Consider the following 21574-nt stretch of genomic DNA (forward strand, 5'->3'; position numbering starts at 1 on the left):
CTGGATCCTACCCAGTTCGGCTTTGTTAAGGGCAGATCCTGCCTCTTAAACCTGGTTGATTTCTTTGAAACAGTCACCAAGGCCATTGACGAGGGGAAGGTGGTCCACACAGCCTACCTGAACCTCGCAAAAGCCTTCGATACAATACCCCACTCGGGCATTATAGATAAGCTCACCAGCTTAAATATAAACCCTTATGTCACTAGATGGGTTGCAAACTGGCTCAAGGACAGAACCCACATGGTTAGAATTGCTGGAGCCATGTCAGACTCCAAACCAGTTACAAGTGGCATCCCACAAGGCTCAGTCCTGGGACCTCTCTTGTTCGGTATATATTTCTCGGAGGTACAGGCCAACACGGAAGGACTGTGGCTGACCAAGTTCACAGATGACTGCAAACTGGAAGCCATAATCGACTCTCCAGCCGACACAAGCATCCTCCAAAAGGGCCTCATAGAAACAGACAACTGGTGCCAGAGCCATGACCTCAAGCTAAACGCCAAAAAGTGTATAGTCATCCCCTTCGGCAAAAATAAAGTGCCCACAAATTACCACATAGGAGGCAATCCATTAAGTACAGAAGAAGTAATTAGGGACCTGGGGACCCAAGTTGATAGCAATCTCTCATTTGACAACCATGTGGCCAAAGTGGTTAGAAAAACATTTTATATAGCCCACCTAATCATGAAGGGATTCACATCTAGATCAGGGGAGGTCATCGTGCCTCTTTACTCATCCCTCATCAGGCCCATAATTGAGTACAATGCCCCTTTTGGGATGTACCTTACCAGATACCTGCAGCAACTGGAAAGACCCCAAAAGTAACTCACCAAGAGGATCAAAGGGCTCAAACAGATGCCATATGCTGCCTGGTTAAAGAAACTCCAGCTCTACTCAGTGGCATACCGCCTGCTCAGAGGCAATCTTTGCCTGACGTATAAATCCATATGCAACCCGGAATTAATGGACATGCTGCACCTTAGAAAATCCAAATCCCATCGAGCTACATGCTCAAGAGACTTGAACCTCAGCACTGAAATAAATAGGACATGCTGGAGGGACAGATTCATAACCCAGAGGCTCCCTTCACTCTGGAATATAATCCCAGTCCAGGTTAGGCAGAGTCCCTCATTGACTCTCTTCAAGAGGAATCTTGACGAGTGGATGGGAGATCGTAGGTTTAGCCCGGGTATCACTTCTGTGTCACTGTTAGACAGAGGCACAGTATACTAACCTTGAAAAAGGGCATAGCAAAATTAATTTAAAATGGGTGGCGAAAGCCAAACACACTCTGGCTAGGCTTATAAATGCCCTAGGGCAGATAACCTAATATGAACCTATGAACCTATGACATGTAAAACTTTGCAATACAAAAAATAAGAAGACAAAGAGAAAAAGCAGAAAAGGAGATCAGTAATGGAGGAGTTAAAGAAATAGAAACTGAGGTTATGGAGTACCTCCAAAGTGAAGGATTCAGTGTTGTGTCTTTCGGCTTTTCCCGGTTAGGGGTCGCCACAGTGGAACTCCGGTTCGCTAATGATTGGCACAACCTTCAACGAAGGTACGCCCATTCACGCATGTCTCCACACAGAAGACGCTCTAGCTGAGAATCGAACAGGACATCTTACTGTGAGGTGACAACGCTACTGCAGCACCACCACCGCAAAGTGAAGGATTCACTGTAGAAAATCTAATTCAGAAACCATAGCAAAAGGATAGAGCAATGGAACTCCAAATTAAGGGGAAACCAGTGGAACGGGAAGCAATTGGTCAGATGCCATATGAAGATAGTTTGGAGCCTTCCACAGGAAACGAGTATGTTTCATTTGAAGCTGCATGGCAAGGGAAGGAACAGAAAACTGTGGAAACTTTGACACAGTTAATATTGAGGAGTGACAGGCCAGTTAATTCTCATATGACAGAGCAACGGACGGCACAGGATGAAATTGAAGAGAATGTGCCACAGGATGATGCAACAGAACTTTCTACAGAATGCCTACATGAAACAGAAATCAAAAAATGTGCCCTCAGTTTAGAAGAAAATGAGCTAAGAGAAGAGATGCTTGATTTAATATAGAGATAGACATATTAAGTACAGTGAAATAAATAGACTGCAGAAGGTCAATAAAACCCAAAAAGTCAGACATTTGATAAAACAAATGAACACAATAATTAGGACTGTCCACAGATATCCATGCGATATAACACAAGTAAACTGGCTATATTACTGTGCAGCTAAATTAATAACTGATAAAGTTCTACCACAAGAACACAGGGTAGTGAGGGAGAGAAAGGGGATAAATTGAATACCATTATGGAAGTATCGAATAGAGAAAACTATAAAGCAACTAAGACCAGAAGCATCACTATTAGAAGAGTATAGAAGAGGGAACAGATCAACAAAAATACTGAGAAAGATAGATGTGATAAAAGCAATGTGCAGTATTAGAACAGATCAGGATCTATCCTGCACTACTGCAAATAAACTAAAAATCTCAGCACAGGCGGAAAAAAAAGAAAAGAAGAAAATAAATAAAAAAAAAAGTAAAAATAAAGCATTTTATTGATGACCCAAAAAGAGAGAGAACTGAAAAATAAAAGGAAAAAGGGATTTGAAAACCCAAAAAAAAAAAAAAAAAAAAAAAAGGAAAAAAAAAAAAAGTCTGCAGAAGATAAGACACAACAATCAACAAAGATGCTAAATGGAGTATAGTAGTAAAAAGAAAAGAATAAAAAGGGTAAAAGAAAGAAGGGAATGAAGAGACAAGAAGTGAAATAAAAAGAAAAAAAGCCTCAAACTAAAAAAAAAAAAACCCCACCCCAGGCCCAGATGCTGGAAACTAAAACCTGGTTAAAGTTAAACAGTTTTGTTTGAAAGTTTATCTATGAGTAAGAACTATTTTATACACACAAACATACACAACAGCGACAAGGAATTTACCTACACACTAAAACTATAAGAGAAGCTACCCTAAATAAACCTAAAATTATACAGAACTGCAACATTCCAAAAGACATATAAACTATACACTGCAATTGATGCCGACAGAGTTTATAGTCATTTAGAAGAAAACTCAATTATGGCAATAGAATAAAAGGGCAATAAAAGAAAGTCATATGGAACAAAATATATTTTGCTGTTAAAGTCATAGTGGAGAACTGTAAAAAGGAGAAGAATTTAAGAGTGGCATGAACTGACTACAAAAAAGCATTTGATACTATTCTACATTCATGGATAAGAGAGTGCCTAAAAATGTAAAAGATACACCCTACACTGATTAACTACATTACAGTGACCACGAAATAGTGGCAGACCACTTTGCAATTAAGCCATGATAAAGGACAAATTATTATTCCAGGGAAATAAATTCAGAGGGGGATATTCCAAGGTGACTCTGTCACCACTGCTGCTCTGCCTTGCGCTTAACCTGTGAAGCTGTCTTCTTAACAGCTTAGGCCATGGCTATAATTTGGCTCCTAGAATACAACAACTTCTCATCTTCTCTTTGTCGATGATTTGAAACTGTATAGCTCATCAGATAAGGAACTGAAAGTACAACTGCAAGTTGTCAAAACTTTTTCAGATGATATAAGAATGCCATTTGGTCTTGATAAATGTGCAAAAGCAACCTTTAAAGCAGGAAAACTGCAGTACCAAGAAAACGTCAGTTTGGGAAAAGTGTGTGACATAAAAGAACTTGAGCAATAGGGGGTGTATAAATATTTAGTAACTGATGAAGGATCAACAATAAAATACGAAAAAATGTGAATAAAACTTAGTAAGGAATATTTCAGAAGACTTAATTAATCCTGAAAACAGCAGTGACATCTAGGAACAAAATCCAACTTATAAACCAAATTGCTCTTCCTGTCCTAACTTACAGTTTTGGAGTGACTGACTGGCCCCAAAATGTGCTGGATAGATTAGATAGGAAAACAAGAAGGATGCTTCATGCTCATCAAATGATTGATAAAAATCAGTGCATACCAAGATTATATATTCCCCGATCTGAAGGAGGGACATGCCTCCTAGAAATTGATTATATGTATGGATCTGCAATTGTGGGACTCCATACATCTGCTGACCTCACAAGACCCAAACATAGTGAAAGTTTTGAAACATGAGGAGAATAAATCTAAGATGACTTCTCTGCTTAGTCTAGCAGAAGCATATCGGCATCAAGCAGGAATGGAAATCAAAGCAGAAGTAGATAAAAATCAGGCAGCAACTGAATGCGCCAAAAAACAAAAGAAAGAATATAAGGTGAAGGACCATATGAGAAGGCAAGAAATGTGGAAAATGCATATAGTTGCAAGTATAGAAAACTTCTGGAAGAACCTCATGTTGATCAGGAATGAACACAGGAATGGTTAAGGAGAAGCAAATTCAAACCAAGAGATGAAAAGTTAATACTGGCGGCACAAGATAGTGGGCTATGTACACGCTGGTTTGCAAAGTCCATTGAACATGTGGGAGAAACAGACAAATGGAGGTTTTGCACAACAGAATTGGGAACAGTTGCACACCTCGTTGCTGGTTGTGACATACTAATGGCAGGAGGACTGCATACTAAAAGGCATAATAATGTGGCGAGACTGCTGTACTGGGATTGTGCAAACATTATGGTATTGAAGTTGTTGAAAAACACTGGAAACACGAACCACAAAGCATCATAGAAAATGATGAAGTCTACATCACATGGGATCATCCATTATCAACAGTTCAAAAGATAAATGCTAGAAAACCAGATGTAGTGGTCCAAGAAAAGAAGACAAAAGTAGCACTGATCACTGAAATCGCCACACCCAGTGACTACAGTGTCCAGCGCACAGAGAGACAGTCATAAAATATCAGGATTTGCAAGCAGAAATGAGAGCAATGTGGAAGAAAGATACCCAGACAGTTCCAATAGTAGTAGGAGCAACAGGTCTTATAAAAAAGTCTACAATCATATTTACATATGCTACCAATACATGTAACTCCATATGAATTGCAGGAGGAGTCATTACTGGGCACGTTGCAGGTGCTTAGAAGAGCAATTCTGGCTGACATCAAAGAGTGAATCTATACTAATTTCATGAACTTTAATCATACTTTGCCTTAGGAATGGGGTCCATTCCCAACATGGCATTAGAAACCTAAAAGATTTGGAGACATTAAAAAGGAAGACAACATACTCTAATGAAAATGACAACCACTTGTTGCAAACTCAAACAATCTTTTCTTTTGTGCAAATCCTAAGCACATATGTGTTAAAAGCCATCTATTGCACCTTCTGACACCATCCATACAATGTGTAGCAGCAGGAGCTACACCTTCTGGAAAGTCATTGTCTAGAATACTGATGCCGAACCTTTTAGGTTTGGCATGTCAAAAATTCGGAAAATGCACTTGACTCTGCTGGTGGGCCCCCCCCCACCCAAAAAAATAAAAACAAAAATAAATTAAAAAATTAAAATAAATAAAATAAAACAGAACAGCATAGGTCTCACTACATCAGGGATAAATCTCAACAGAATCAGGGACAAATCAAAAAATAAAAGACATGGACACAGTTTTAAACTTCTAGTGCTATTAATTTGAGACAGTGACAGAAAAAGTGAATGTAAATTAATAAGAAGTTATGTACCTACCATAACGTTCCATGTTAGTTGTCTTCTTCTCGCCTTCTTTCTTGCTGGTTGGGTTTGGAGCCGATCTTCGGCTCCGACTCGGCCATTTTCTAAAGCTCGAGAACTACTTACTGGCTCAAGGCCTCCCTATATCCCACAATGCCTGGCGCTAGATCCCCAGATCTCGTTTGGAAGACCTAACACCATCACAATACAAGAGGACAACCGTCCCAATAGCAAGACTTCAGCTATAGAGCTAAAGAAAAGGTAGAGGACATAAAACTGTTAAGGCTCAGCCAGTGACAAGACTCATAGTAGAACTTTTCTCGGTCCATCTAGGCTAGGGGGATGGAGGGTGGGACGCAAGAAAGAAGGCGAGAAGAAGACAACTAACATGGAACGTTATGGTAGGTACATAATTTCTTAATGTTAAGTTGTCTCTCTCCCCTTCATTCTTGCTGGTTGGGACAGCGTCCCTAGCACCTCAGTCCTGGGTGGCTCATCGGAACAGACTCTTAAGCACAGTGGAACCAAAATCAGCTCTACTCCTGGAGGCCACATCCAATTTATAATGTGAAATGAAGGTATGAGGGGTGGCCCATGTGGCCGCTGCACAAATGGCTTCCATTGGTAGTCTTGCTTGAAAGGCTACTGACGTAGCTAAAGCCCTAGTAGGTTTAGCAGGGAGTTCTTTATTTCTCAACTGATAAACAAGGGTAATAATAGAGGACAACCACCTGGATAAGGTTACTTTAGACACTGGTCGACCCTGCTTACCTTCCGCATAGGACAGGAAGAGTTGGTCTGATTTCCTTATTTGCTCAGTCCTATGCAAATAGAAACGTAATTGCCTATGAACATCCAACTGGTGTAATTTGTGTTCAGCCTCGTTGGAATAATTTGGGAAAAAAACTGGCAGATCAATGGACTGATTCAAATTATTTTCGGAGGGGATCTTAGGAAGGAATGAAGGATTAGTCCTGAGTGAAACCCTATCCTTATGGAAAATTAGGTAAGGAGGACGAACACATAGGGCTTGAAGTTCAGAAACTCTCCTCGCTGAAGTAATGCCCACCAAAAAGAGGGTTTTCCAAGACAGCAATTTCAAGGAACAGGAAGCTGCCGGTTCAAAAGGAGGCAGTATCAAGGAAGCTAGGATCAAATTCAAGTCCCACGGAGGTGGGGGATCTCTCACTGGAGGCCTGAGCAAGATTGTTCCTTTAAGAAAGACTTTGCAAAGCTTATGGGACATGATGCTGGTTTCTGACAGGTCCGTATGGAAATTAGAGATTGCCACTAATTGAACCCTAATGGTGGCAGAAGAGCCCGCTTGAAAAAGTTCTGCTAAAAAGTCTAGAACGTTATGGACAGGGGCCGTAAAAGGATCTATATTTCTAGCCTCTGCCCAGAAAGAAAAACGTTTCCACTTACTAGCATAAGTCTTCCTGGTTGTAGGTTTGTGCGAAGAAAGGATAATCTCACGCACTGAACTGGAAATACTGGGAAGCCTGGCTAAGGTTGGAAGTGGAGCAACCAAGCAGTGAGGTTGAGAGACTGAAGAGACTGATGCAGCTTGCCCGACTGATGGATCAGGAGGTCCGGAACTGGGTCCAGATTCCAAGGCTGCTCTAGAAGGTGATGATGCAGGAACAGGAACCAGATTTGTCGAGGCCAGTAGGGGGCAATGAGGATCATTCTGCAACCCAGCACAGTAGCTTTCTGAATTAGTTTGGGAATTAGGGGAAAGGGTGGGAATGCATACAGAAGTCCGTGGGGCCAATCATGAACTAGAGCATCTCTGGGGGAGTGTCCGGGAAGAGAGTGAAGAAATTGCCGCACTTGCTGTTGAGAGGGGTTGTGAAAAGGTCGCAGCAAGGCTGACCCCATTTGCGGAAGATTTTGTCCGCTACTGTCCGATTGAGAGACCACTCATGAGGCATGAGAACAGCTCTGCTTAGCCTGTCCGCTATGACGTTGGACTTCCCAGGGATGTGCGTTGCTGTCAGAAACCGTTGAGAGGAGATCGCCCACTGCCATAGTCTGAGTGCTTCTCGACATAAGGGATATGACTTGGTTCCACCCTGCTTGTTGATGTACCATACTACAGACATATTGTCTGTCTGAATTGCAATGGTCCCAGTGGGCAACGCTAAAAGCACCACCCTCATCTCTAAGACATTTATGTGCAAGTGGTACTCATGGGGTTGCCAGGTGCCCTGAAAATGCCCCCCCCACCCGATCAGGGAGGCATCTGTGGTCACCGTGGCAACTGGAGGAGGAAGGACAAATGGTCTGCCCTGGGGTACTGATGAGGAGACCATCCACCAAGCCAAGTGGTCTTTGCACGATTGTGTGATTAATATCTTATGAGACAAAGGGAGTTGTTGAAAGGACCATTGGGTGAAAAGCATCCACTGGAGAATCCTCATGTGAAAGCGAGCCAGGAGAACTAATATGATCGCTGCTGCCATGAGGCCCAAGGTTTTTAGGACGAATCTGTCTTGAATCTTTCTGCATCCTAATAATACCTGTACGTGTCGGCGAATGTCTGCCACTCTGTCTATTGGAAGTCTTACAGACAGATCTTTTGTATTTAATCTTGCGCCTATAAAGGTTAAAGATTGACATGGCGACAATGCAGACTTTTTGAAATTTATTGAGATACCTAGGTTGGAGCATGTTTGGATGGTATAATCCCTGGCTCTCGGCAATTGATGCCTGGTGGTAGCAGTAAGGAGCCAGTCGTCTAGATATGGAAACACCTGGAATCCTTGCCGTCTCAGGTGAGTGGTAACCACTGCCATGCATTTGGTGAACAGGGCAGGGCTCTGAACTAGTAATGACTGGCTCCCAGCCGGAAGCGGAGAAACCTTCTAGAATGCCTGTCCATTTTGATGTGGTAGTACGCATACTGAAGATCTATGGAACACATCCAATTGTCCAGACCCAAAAAGGGTAGAATGGAATGAAGCGTGACCATCCGGAACTTCGTTCTTTGAACAGACTTGTTTAGTCTGCTGAGATCCAAAATGGGTCTCCAGTCCCCTGTCTTTTTTGGTACCACAAAGAACTTTGAGTAAATTCCGGATCCTTGCTGGTCTGCTGGGACTTGTTGGATGGCCCGTTTTTTTAGCAGTTTTGAAATTTCTTGTACTGCCTGTTCCCTTAGACTGGGTGGAACATCTGGGATGGGGTTGTTTGATTGTAAGGGGGTGTGGACAAAGGGGATATTGTAACCTCCGGATATGATAGACTGTACCCATCTGTCTCAAGTGATGAGACGCCATGCTTCTGGGTACAGAGACAACCTTCCCCCGAGTGTCTCCGAAGGACAGCCGGGCAGCCCCTCAGGGGTGCTGGAAGGGCTTGTCAGAGAAGAATTTGCTGTTGCCCTGATTCTGCGGACCCCCTCTGCCCTGCAGGCGGCGTCTATTGTTGTTCCCTCCTCTGCCTCTGGAGGGAAACTCGCCACGTGTGTCAGGCACGGCTCCCTGGGGTTTCCGGAACCACATCTTTCCACTCTTCTGACCTTTAGGGTATGGTCTAGAGGGAGTGGAAAATGGACTCCCACGGCAGAGAGAGTCTTGCCTTCCTGCCCACATCTGGTAAGGGTATCTTTCACCTGAGGTCCAAACAGAGCAGAACCATCAAAACGGGTGTTGGTGAAAGATGCCTTAAAGGGATCAGCGAAGTTACATAACCGCATCCAGGCATGTCTTCTCAAAGCCACGCCTGTGCATGCGGCCCTACTTGCCCCATCAGCCGCATACGAAATGAGCCGCATGGAAGATTGAATTAAGAGTCGCCAGCTGGGAGTTAATCTTGTCTTGAGCCCCCGCAGCTGATGGATCTTGCAGGGTATCTCCTAGCTCCTTGAGGAGATCCCTCTGAAGACGGGTGAAGTGGCACAAGTAATTCAGCGACCGCATGGAGAAGGTCGCTGAGGAAAACATCCGCTTCCCGTATCTGTCCATCGTCCTAGACTCTTTATTAGGGGGATGGACAGGTACAGAAGTGTCAGCCAACTCCTTTTTCATGGCAGCTGCTACCACCATGGCATCAATGGGGACACCCTTTGCCAAAAACTGTTATATTTTGAGGGGCCGTAATAAACTTAGTGGGCCTGCGGGGGGTTGGTTCCAGTGTGTCCGGAGCTGACCATGCCTTCTGAGCCACTACTTCCATCAATGGATCGAAAGGTGGAGACACCCAGGAAGTGGAGGGTCAGGAACCAAACGCATCCAAGTATACCGACTCGTCCTCAGAAGGTTTAAGGGCAGTCCAGTTCCCCCTCTGCTTAAGGATCTCAAGGATGTCTGAGAAAGAGACATCCTCGGAGGGGGATCTTGGGGACCCTTCCAAATCCTCCAAGTCAGTATCTGACGTGACAGACTCGGGGGAGTCAACATGTTTCCTCTTACATTTCCTCTTTCGAGGGGGCTCCTCTGCAATCTCAGGGGAGGCCTCGGAAGAGGAAGATACACCCAGTGGGGTGACCTGGAGCATTTGATTCCCTCGCTTGGGGTCTGGAGGAGGGGCAGAGACCGAAGCAGGCACCCTGCGGGAAGGAGCTGAAGGGGCTGATCGAGGTGCAGACTCAGAAGTCAGCACAATCCTCATGACCTCGAAGGCGCCCCTGTCCGGCAGAGAAGAGGGACCCCGCTCCGAAGAGACAGGAATCCTCTCCGGCACCAAAAGGGACGGCTCCGAGACTGATGCAGGAGCCGAGCTTACCTGTGCCGAGGCTCCGAGAGGGAGAACTCGCCCCCTCAGAGCCGACGAGGAAGTCCTGGCGCCCAGATCCCTCCAAGGACAGAAGCATTGAAGAAATCGGAGCAGATGACGGAGCCGAAAGGGGAAGCATCGGTGCAGTTTCCAAGATCCGAGCCCCAACAAGCTCCGGCTCCGAACTGACAGGAGGAGTCGGACGAGGAACTACTTCAGAAACAGGAACAGCCACAGCCTGATGAGGAGGGCTAGTTAACATTTTAGCCAGGGCCTGCAATTTGAGGAGTCTACTAACCACTCTCTCCAAGTCATGATCGGATAGCCTCGAGGACCGAGAAGAGTGGGACCGATGGTCCGTTCAGACTGTAGCAAAGGCGACCCCAGAGCCGAGAGAATCGACTAAGGATGGCGACCTAGATCGCTTACGGCTCCCTGACGGCTCCGAAACCAAGGTCGGAGCCGAGTGAGATTTTGATACTTCGGTTCCGGCCGGAACCGAAATGGAAGTAGAAGCTCCACCTGGCAACGGCTCCGTACTGGGAGCCGATGGCTTGGTGGGTTTAGGGGTTTTGGCTGGCTGAGACTTCGCCGGAGACCCCTCAGGCTTTAGTAACCCCCTGAGAATCAATTTGTTCCTACGCTCCTGCAGGACTCTCGGACTAAAGGCATGACATACCGAGCAAGAGTCCTGCAGGTGTAGGGCACCCAAACAATAAACACAAGAAGTGTGACCGTCTGTCAGAGACATTTTCTGACAGCACGAGTCACACTTCTTGAACCCTGACACCTTGGTATCCTTTGACATGGTAAAGAAAAAGGGATACCAATAGAGGAATGTTAGACTAGTGCAAGGAAACACACACAGTCACACACACACACACACACACTAGTCCCACACCTTCACACAAAAAATTAACAAAACTAAGAGAATTTTGTCTTAAACTATAAAGGCTAAACACTACTTCCTACTGGAAAAAGGATTAAAAAGGGAAGGGGATAGCCTCTAATTTAAACGGCCTACTTAGAGAGATGGGGAGGGGGAGGGGAGAAACTCTCTAAGTAAAACGAGTTCCTAAAGAGCAGAAACACAGTGATACTAAGACTAACAGTAGTACTCTACTTAAACAAAAGAAAGGCTTGAAAAATACACTAAAAATTTAACTGCTAAAAGAAGAATACGACCTGAGCCAGTAAAGCGCAACCTCGTAGCTGAAGCGGCAAATGAGATCTGGGGATCTAGCACCAGGCATTGTGGGATATAGGGAGGCCTCGAGCCAGTAAGCAGCTCTCGAGCTTTAGAAAATGGCCGAGTCGGAGCCGAAGATCGGCTCCGAACCCAACCAGCAAGAATGAAGGCGAGAGAGACAACTTAACATTATATATTCTCTGAAGTAAAATAAGTCTACAAATCTAGTTTTTGTCATTATTAAGTGGAAAAAGTCACCAGCTTTAGGAGGGATTTAGAGGGACAGTTGAGAGAAATGCAAAACAGAACACACTTACAAATGCAGACTACTTGTCCTTTGCAGAAATGTACCACAAAGAGAAAACAATGTCAGCACTGCCCTTTGCAGACTCCATCGAGACAGTATACCAAAATAGACTCTGAAGTTAATAACTTCCTTACCTCTGCAGCAGTGTTGGAGAATTGGCTTCTGGCATAAAATAATTCAATGCACTTCACACCAGCAAGTAATGCAATAGCAGTGTCCTTGGTAACTTGGGTGCTGGTGAACGCTGGTGTGTCACCCAAAAGGTTGTGGCGTATCACCTTTGACGCATGTGTCATAGGTTTGCCATCACTGGTCTAGAATGTGATATGTTAGATTGTGCCTGTAGAAATTTAGTCTAGTATGAGCTAGAAGGCTTCTATCTCCACTGAATCAGAAACATGCAAGAGTAAAACCCTTTGTTTTGCTCTGAAGCAGGAACTATCTCTAAAGCCCCTTTGTAGAACATAGTCACAGACTGCTCCAAAAGCCCTGCAATAAATCCTGATCCCTTCCAGGTGACTGCCAGGAATGTGATGGCTGAGCCCAGTCTTCCTTCTTGGAGACTTGGTCTTCACAGCTAAACGAGGCAATACCTTAAGATACTAAGGAGTACACCTCACTTAGGGGACTCAGAGGCCTAGAAGAAGAGGCAAAAAAAGAGGAGCATCACAGTTCTCTTATTCTATGGTCACTGCTTCCTCTTTTGAAGGTCCTTGACCAGAGTCTTGAAAGGCCTACTCAAAGAGCAAATCTCTCTTGAAGAACACCCTTAATAGTTGGACTAAGCTCATCTTTAAGCAAAGAAAAACAAAAGACAATGCCTAAACCATGTGATCTGACAAAGATATATTCCTGAACTTGCTGATCTAGAAGCACAAAGTTTCACTGGACCACTGTAGAAGCTGTAATAAGGGTCTTTATCAGAACCTCTTTGATTCCAGACTCAGAAAGGTCTGCTAGCCTCTGCAGTGTCAGATTCATTATGGAGGACTGGAACCTGAAAAGATGTGACAAAAAGCACAGTGATCCAAGTCCCAGTATGGCAGAGAAAGGAAAGTTGTGTAAAATCTTACCATAACCATGGATGTCCTTCTCTTCCATGTTGCAGTATTCTACATGTGGGTTTACCCTTCTTCCTCTCCAGTTCTATCCAACCAGGTTTCCAAAAATTTTCAGCCCCTCTGGGTGCGTGGTAAGTCTGACCTGGCTGTTGGAATGTGGGCCATAAAAGTGACGTCAGATCCTAAAAGAGGCTGCAGTCGGAGCCAGTCCTGTAAGGGTATAGCCTGTCCATTGTCACCCAGGAGGGCAAGTGCAGTCTGACAAGAGGGGAAGGTGGGAAGGAAAGAATACTGCAACATGGAAGAGAAGGACATATACGGTTATGGTAAGCTTTTACACAACTTTTCTATGCCCTTCTATTCCAATGTTGTAGTATTCTACATGTGGGTGAGTACCAAAGCTAACTGAGGACTGGGTGGTGGCCTGGATGAAGTTTCCAGGAATCTATGTAAGATAGCCCTGGCAAACCCTGCCCTAGCCCTAGAGATATGGTCTAATTTGTAGTGTTTGGTAAAGGTGTGCACCGAGGACCAAGTGGTTGCCTCAAGAATGGCACTGGTGTCTAGCCCCTTGAAAAATGCTCCAGAAGAGGCCACTGCTCTGGTGGAGTGGGCTTTGACATTGCCCTTTAAGGACTTTCCATGGTGTAGGTAGCAGAAGGAAATGATCTTGGAAATCCAGGCCGAGATGGTCTGTTTGCTCACAGCTTTCCCCAGGGCTCTAGGGTGGAAGGAGACAAACAGTTGGTCAGATTTCCTAAAGGGCTTGATTTTATGAAGGTAAAATCTTAGTGGTCAGTGGACGTCTGGGGAATGAAGTACTCTCTCACTATCCCCCTGTGGATTAGGGAAGAAGGTAGGCAAGTGTATGGCCTGGTTCAAGGATAGGTCATTCACAACTTTGGGAGTGAATGACGGGTTAAGTCCTGAAAGTCACCCTGGCCAGGTGGAAGATTACAAAAGGTGGTGTAGCCATCAGAGCTTGCAATTCTGAGACCCTTCTGACTGAGGTCAGGGCTACCAGTAAAACAGTTTTCTATGTGCAAAATTTTATGGGAGCTTTGTCTGGTGGCTCAAAGGGGGCTAGTGTGAGCTTTTCTAATACGTAGTTAAGGTCCCGGGGGGAGGGGAGGGTTTCCTGGGAGGTCTCAAATGCAGTACCCCTTTTAGGAACAGTTTGCCGAGGGGTCTGGATGCCAGGGGAGGCTCCAGAGGAAGGCAGGCAGAGATAGCAGTCAAATGCGCTTTCACAGATGAGTATGACAGCCCTGTCTGCATAAGTTCACACAGGTAAGATAGGATTAGAGGGAATATCATTTTCCAGCGGGTCCAACTTTCTTTTGACACCAAATGGAAAATCTTTTCCATTTAGAGAGACAGGATTTCCTTGTGTTAGGTTTCCTGGACTCCTGCAGGACAGTGAGCACATCCTTGTTGTATAGGTGTCTGAATGGGATCAGAATCCTATCAGCCACAGTGTAAGGTGCAAGGATTTCCACTGTGGGTGTATCTGAGTACCCTTGTTCTGTGTGATCAGGTTCACTGAAGGAGGGTAACTTATGGTGACTGCCCTTGGGCAGGTGAAGAAAAGGGAACCAGTGCTGTCTTGGCCAGTAGGGGGTCACCAACAAGATTTTGGGCGAGTCCTGCTGAATTTTCAGCAGGACTCTTTGTATCAGTGGGAAGGGGGGAAATGCATACAGGAATTTCCCCTTCCAGCTCACGGAGAGAGCATCCATTGTTAATACCTTAGGGTCTGGTGTCCTGGTGCAGAAGCCAGGAAGTTGCCTGTTTATGGAGGAGGTGAACAGGTCCATCTCTGGAATACCCCACTTGTGGACCATAGTCAGAAAGACATCTTTTTGCAGCATCCATTCTTGGTTGCTTGCAGTGGTTCTGCTTAGGTAATCTGCCTGGTTGTTGTGCAGGGATGGGATGTAGGCTGCCTGCAGGGTGATTCCCTGTGTAGTAGCCAGTTCCCACACCTGCAGAGCTAGTCTATACAGAAGGTAGGATTTGGTCTCTCCATGTTTGTTGAGATACCAGAGGTCTGTGGTGTTGTCTGTGAATATCTTTAGAGGGCCCTGCTCTAGGTATGGCTGGGAAGGCCTGTAGAGCCAGACAGATAGCCCTCATTTCTCTTGTGTTTATGTGGTCTTGTCTGAGTGTGTTTGTCCACAAGCCTTGTACCTTACTTGCCCCAGCGTCGCTCCCCAGCCCAGGTTTGAAGCATCTGTGTACATGGTTTGGGATTGCGAGGGTGGTTGTAGAGGCAGAAATGGGTTTTGGACTACTTGGGCTACCCACCACCTCAGCTTCTGATGAAGGCAGGGGAGCAATGGGATCCTTAACGCCAGTGGGTAGGAGTGCTGGGTCCATACTGACCAGAGGTACCATTAATGTTCCTCATGCGCATCCTTGCTAGGGGCAGCATGGGATGATAGCTGCCATGTAGCCTAGAAGTCTGAGAAACTGCCTTGCAGTCAGTCCTGTTGACTGTATAGCAGAAATTAGGTGGCTCTGAAGGGATAACACCTTTTCTGTTGGGAGAAAGGCCTTCATGAGGTCTGTTTTGATACTGCAACCTAGGAAGACAATATCCTGTGTAGGGTTGAGATGGGACTTTGGGAAATTGATCAAGAACCCTAGAGACTGGAGGATAACCAGAAGGTTCTGGGAATGGCTTAGAACAGTTTCCCTGTCTTTTGCCTGGGCTAAGAGGTCATCTAAGTAAGGGAATATCTGAATTCCCTTTTCCCTGCAGTAAGTGATGACGGGAACGATGCATTTTGTGAATATCCTGGGTGCAGTAGAAAGCCCAAAGGGCAAGGCACAGAACTGAAAGTGATATGGGAAATTTTGGCAGGCAGGCAGGCAGACACTACCTGCCCTATCAGGAAAGGGTGGCCTCTGGCTTGAAGACTGAAATGGCCTAGACAGAGGAAGCCGTCTTCTAGGGGGGTCTTCTATACCAGGGGCAGCAGGCCTGGAGGATTTCCTGAATAAACTGGGCCTTGGATGGGTAGTTCCTCTGGAACAGGCAAGACCAGGATATGTTTCAAGCCTGTAATTCTTTATCTTTTTGTTGTAAGGATTTGAAAAGGTTAGCCACTTTTTCACCAAAAAGTGCTGAGTGGTCCAAAGGTGCGTCTAAGGAGTTTGGCTCTGAAATCCTCTAGGAGAGGCTGCAGTCGTAGCCATGAGTATCGCCTTAACACTGAAGCTGATGCAGCTGACCTCGCGGAAGCTTTAGCTGCATCATAGCTACACCCCAGAGAGTGCCTGTTTACTTGAGAGATGACAGCCATAAGGGAAGACAGGGAGGCTTTGGCAGCACAGTCAGGGATGTCTTCTAACTCCTTAGAGGCTTTGTCCAAGACATCTAGAGTATTTGGTCATATGTGTTTGGCAGTTTGTGGCTCTAAATGAGATGGTGGCCGAAGTATATATTTTCTTTCCCAACCTCTCCATGGTCTTGCTGTCTTTATCAGCTGGAAGGATAGTGGTGGTAGGTAGCAATTTGGAGGCCCTGTCCGTAGAGATGGAAATAGTAGCTGGGTCAGCAGGGGGGCATTTAAGAAGAAATTTCTTATACAACCTGTCTGCTCTCTGGGGAGACAGAGGTTGGGAGTCTGGGCTAGTGGAGGTTGAGGCAAAAGCATCCAGAAAAGCAGGTTGGATGGGAGGAATAGCAGAAGAACTGGAAGTGTCCATTTGGATAAGGTCATAAAACCTTTTCTGAACATCAGACATGTCCGAGGATTGCCACTTAAAGTGGTCGTTCATTTTATTAATAGTTTCCCCAAAAATAAGATCCTCTACAGGGGTGTCGGGTTCAACAGAGCCCTCCTCAGGAGAACCATATCCCAAGGGGGATGAGATCTGGGAGGAGTAGGGAAGAGAATCCTCAGAGGAGTCAGACAATCCCTCCTCCTCAAGCTGCTCTACCCTCCTTTCCTGGGTAGGATGTCTGGGACTAAAGAGGGAGGAGCAGTGGCAAAGGATTCTGCTGAAGGCCTAAGGGCCATAAAGGCATTGAATAAGCTCTGGCTGAAAGGCCTGCCAATCTGGCATGCTTTCAGAAATAGGGGTAAGGTGTCTAGTCTTCTATTTTTTCTTCAAAGGCCTAGCCGGAATCTGGTTTGGAATAGACCTAGGGTCACTGATAGGTACAGCAGAGGCGGCGTCTGGTGAACTCCTACCAAAAGCTGGTCTCCCCCCCCAGCGTCTACAGAAGGCACCGGTAAATCCTCTGTGGACATGTCATCCGCTCGAGATTTTGCGGCTTCCTTAGAGGTACCCGCTGTATCTGTATTGGCGGATGCCAGGTCCTCAGTCAAGCTAATGTCAGCTACAGACTGATGTAAGGCAGACAGTGGCCCAGCGGAAGAAGTAGGCCATGAGGACTTTGCCTTCTTCCTAGGCAGTTCAGACGGGGCATCGGGTGCAGCCTCAATACCTAGCCCTAACTGTTTCAAGCATTGATTTTCTAAGTAGAGGTTTAGGGCTTGTAAAAGGCGGTGTAAGGTCTTCGGGACAAATGAATGGCAAATGGCGCAATTCTCGTGGTCATATTCCTTGCCTAGACAAAAGAGACACTGGTCATGCATGTCTTTGTGGGGAATCTGCCGACCGCACTTGCCCTTACCGGATGACATTAACAGTCTACAAAAACACAACAAGTAGGACAGAAAGAATTCCCAACGGGGTACTTAATGGAGCCTTTTTTTTATCCGACGTCCGTGAGAAGCAGGAGCACTTGGTGCACGACTGGCAGCTGAAAAGTTCTGAGGGCTGGTGCGTCCAGACGTGACTTTTATGGCTCACGTTCCAGCCACGTCAGACGTCCGATGCACCCAGAGGGACCAAAAATCTTTGGAAACCTGGCCAGATATAACTGGAGAGGAAGAAGGGTAAACCCACATGAAGAATACTGCAACACTGCAATAGAAGGACATCATCAACCTCTTACCAGCCCTGTACACAGCCTTACACACTATCAGGCTGTGAGGGAAAAGGTACTGTGGTCTCTGGAACTATGCTAGATCAAAAAGGTCACAAAGCAGTCTACCCCAAGATGTTTGGTCCAAATGTCACTCCACTTTGTCAGGAGCTTGTATGGGACAGTGACTGTCTAATGAGCTGAAGAAGCAGAATCTGGATGTCTCCAGGTTGCACAGAAAGGGCAGTCTTCATGGAAATGATCTTAGTTTCATCCTCTTTACATAGATACTGAGCAAGGTACATCTGTGGGGAAGAAGGTAAAGGAGCTGCAGAGCAGTTCATAGTAGCATTCACCACTCTGAAATGCAAGGGTCATCCAGTGGGGAGCTACAGGGAGACAAATTCTTGATTTCCTCATGTACCTCAGAGATAGATACCAGTGGATTATCAGTCTCCTTTCCATGGCATTAAGAAGGGAAACAGTTACCTTTAACTTGGGGGGGGGCTGATTTTACTTGACATCCTAGCATGCAAAACACTGAGTATATGATAACAGAACATCAGAATTGGGCAAGGAGGCCATCTTGTAAAGGACACAGACTTTTCACACAGGATCTAAAACTGCTGTCCATCTGTGTTCTCTCACAGTGCACTTCTACAACCAGATCTACATATCCCACAAGATGTCCGACAACTGACATATGTCTAACATCTGGGCTAAACACATGGACACAAATTAAACAGCATAACTCATGTGAGTCTTTCTACCCTAGTTAGTGATTCCTGCTCAATTCATGTGTGTGTGGGTGGGGGTGGGTACAAAACTTCCTCAGCCTTCCCCAAACAGGCTGGAAAGGGGTGTGCTCTTGATGATTTAACAAAAAAAAGGGCAGTGTACACATCATGGGATGCATTTCCAAGGTGGCTGCTAGGAATGCACCTCCTGCATTCCTCTCACAGACTTGACAGTGAGTGTTAGCATGACCTTTACTTGTTGAATGGAAACTTGACATCCTTGATGGGACAGAGGCTACCATAAGGGTAGACTTAGTAAGAGAGAGTGGAACAGATACATGAGAAGGTAAGGGTGTCAGAGGTCAGGTAAGTTCAACACCAGCCTAGGATCATAACAGAGACCCACTGATTGGTCTCTTGTGTTAGTTCTCCTCCACAGATATCAACTTGAGAGATTTAAGGCGAGTCATAACTTTGGCCCTTCTTCATCTACAGGTGGCTGGCACGTTTCTAGACTCCAGGTATAACAGAATGACCATATGAAGAAAACGATTATCTGGAGGACAAAAAGACTACTCTGAAGAAAGTGACACAGACCTTGGATTTGTGGCAAACTGAGGAAAACAACACAGACAGAAAGGGACTGCCTTCTTAAAAGCTGAAAGCCATGTGTACTAACATTCACACCAAAGGTAGGACTGGAAATATGACCATTAATGGAATTACGCCAATGTGATTTAGTACTTGCTAACATACTAAGTAATGATTACTGTAAGATAACCTTCTAAAAATAAGGTTACTTAACTTCAGAAAATGTCTGAAAGAGCAAAATCTGTCAAGGTATAAAGTAATGCATTTTTCTTTATACCCATTTGTAAAAGCAAACTAACATTTTTGAAACAGTATGACCAAATTAGCCTCATAAAAATAAAATTCCTTCCTAAATGCATACCAAAACAGAATAATGATGTAGACTGAAATTTAATGTACTGTTATTCTGTATCAACAGGAATTCAGGTACACTTGGGGTATACTTGGATGTAGGTTACAAAACTAAACTTAATAAAGTGGACTTGAAGCACTTTGCATTAATGCTGCCACCACCAAAGTGTCATCAGGAAAACAGTCACTGATAATATAGGCAAACTACATATCTAAACATTCGGTTGTCTCTTCCTATCAACATCTTCTGTCAAAATGCTTTCTAAACTAAGGCAATCTGTACAACTAGAGCATCATTTATAGAACTAGGGTAAAATTCTACTATTAAACTTTCCAAAACTCCTTTGACATTATATTCCTATAATGGATTGATAATGTAGTCTTATTAAAAAATCTTTAACAACAAGCACCTATATAAAAGATCTTACCTGCTGTAGCACTTTTTCTGCAAATATTTCCTGAAGTCTTGATATTTCAACTACTTTGCCCTCAATTTGCCTAAAAAGTAAAGAATAAGAGTTGAAGAACTTTCTGTGTAGCACAGTACCTTTTATTTATTATCTAACACTTCATATCCATCCAGCCAGTGCTGTCAAATCACATCTGACTCCTATAAAGGCCCCATGAACAGCCACTGTCATTTGCTGAGTTTACTAAGCAAGTAGGATACATAAGCAGATTTTGAGGCCATTCTTCCATATTATATTGATGGGTAGATACACATTTACATAGAGATGGTCACATAAAGCCCTGTTTGAGACATGAACTTTTAAGTGTGTCTGTGTATAGGTATATACGGCTAGGCCTCTTATGGTCCTCATGATTGCTTGTCTAGCACTTCAGAGCCATCAATCTACCCATCAGATATCTTTAGGATGTGGGAGAAAACCAGACTACACAGAGAAATACCCATGTGAACACATGGGGCATATGCAGACTTTATACAGATAGTACACCGGCAGAGACCCAGAGCAGAGAACCTCTTACTGTGAGGCAACAATGCTACTCACTGCCCAGCACTTCATATACTAATGCTTAGTCTTCATCTCTCAAAAGCTACACATTTTTCGACTGCAACAGAAAATAACTAAAGTGAACATTAGCACATTAGCATCAGGATACTAAGTGAAAATTACATACCCAAAACAGAAAACTACTTTTAAGCTGAGTACTTAATCAGAATAAACTAGCATACAGAAATATCAGTGGTGAGTGTAACATAAAACTTAAGCCATTGCTATTGCACTACAAAACGCTGCACTGTAGACTACTTTGAGATAATATTATCCATCTGCTAGCAAGCATGAACTTTGGGCTATGATGTAATACTTGATCTTAGGAATCACAGAGGTAATTAAATGCACTCTGCAGACACTACTACTGAAAACAGAACTAAAGGAACATAAACCAATACATATATATATATATATATATATATATATATATATATATATATATCTATATCTATATCTATATATATATATATATATATATATATATATATATATATATATATATATATATATGTATAGGGTTGCCACCTTTTCAAATGCCCAAAGTGGGACATTTTTGGTACAAACATCAGATTGTGCAGGCCAAAACATACCCACGGCCAGTACAAAGGACATAACTTCACTTTTTTGCCTAAATAAAAGCTTATTCTTGTATCATTTTAGTTACTTATTCTGTTTCTTATAACATTTAGGTGCGACAGATACATAATAACTGTTTTATGCAACTATTACATAAAATATAGGAAATAATTTTGTCCTAAAATCTCAGGACATTTGCCATTTTTACAGTTTTTTAGCAGGACACAACTGCCCAAAGAATATATATATATATATATATATATATATATATATATTTTGTAGCCATTCTTTCATCTGAATCAGGCATTACCACTTTACCACTTAACTTTATTTAGTCAAACAGATGAATAAAACTTGCAAGTAACTAGAAGGGGTTACAGAAGGCTGTCTATAGCCTGCTTTAATTAACACTCTACCAGGTGGCAAATTAGGGTTGCCACCTTTTCAAATGCCCAAAGTGGGACAT

At 44.2% G+C, this 21574-nt stretch overlaps 1 protein-coding gene across 1 annotated transcript in view; it reads right to left on the reverse strand.

Annotated features, from left to right (window-relative positions):
- Positions 1-21574, reverse strand: part of STX18 (syntaxin 18) — a 1377880-nt gene that overhangs the window by 300249 nt on the left and 1056057 nt on the right. Inside the window, exon 9 of the mRNA XM_044062606.1 lies at positions 19945-20014. Within this exon, the coding sequence (XP_043918541.1) occupies positions 19945-20014 (70 nt within the window). The remainder of the gene's footprint in view (positions 1-19944; positions 20015-21574) is intronic.

Source organism: Protopterus annectens, chromosome 2.part1 (assembly GCF_019279795.1).
Source record: "Protopterus annectens isolate FY-2018-M chromosome 2.part1, PAN1.0, whole genome shotgun sequence".
NCBI lineage: Eukaryota > Metazoa > Chordata > Ceratodontiformes > Protopteridae > Protopterus > Protopterus annectens.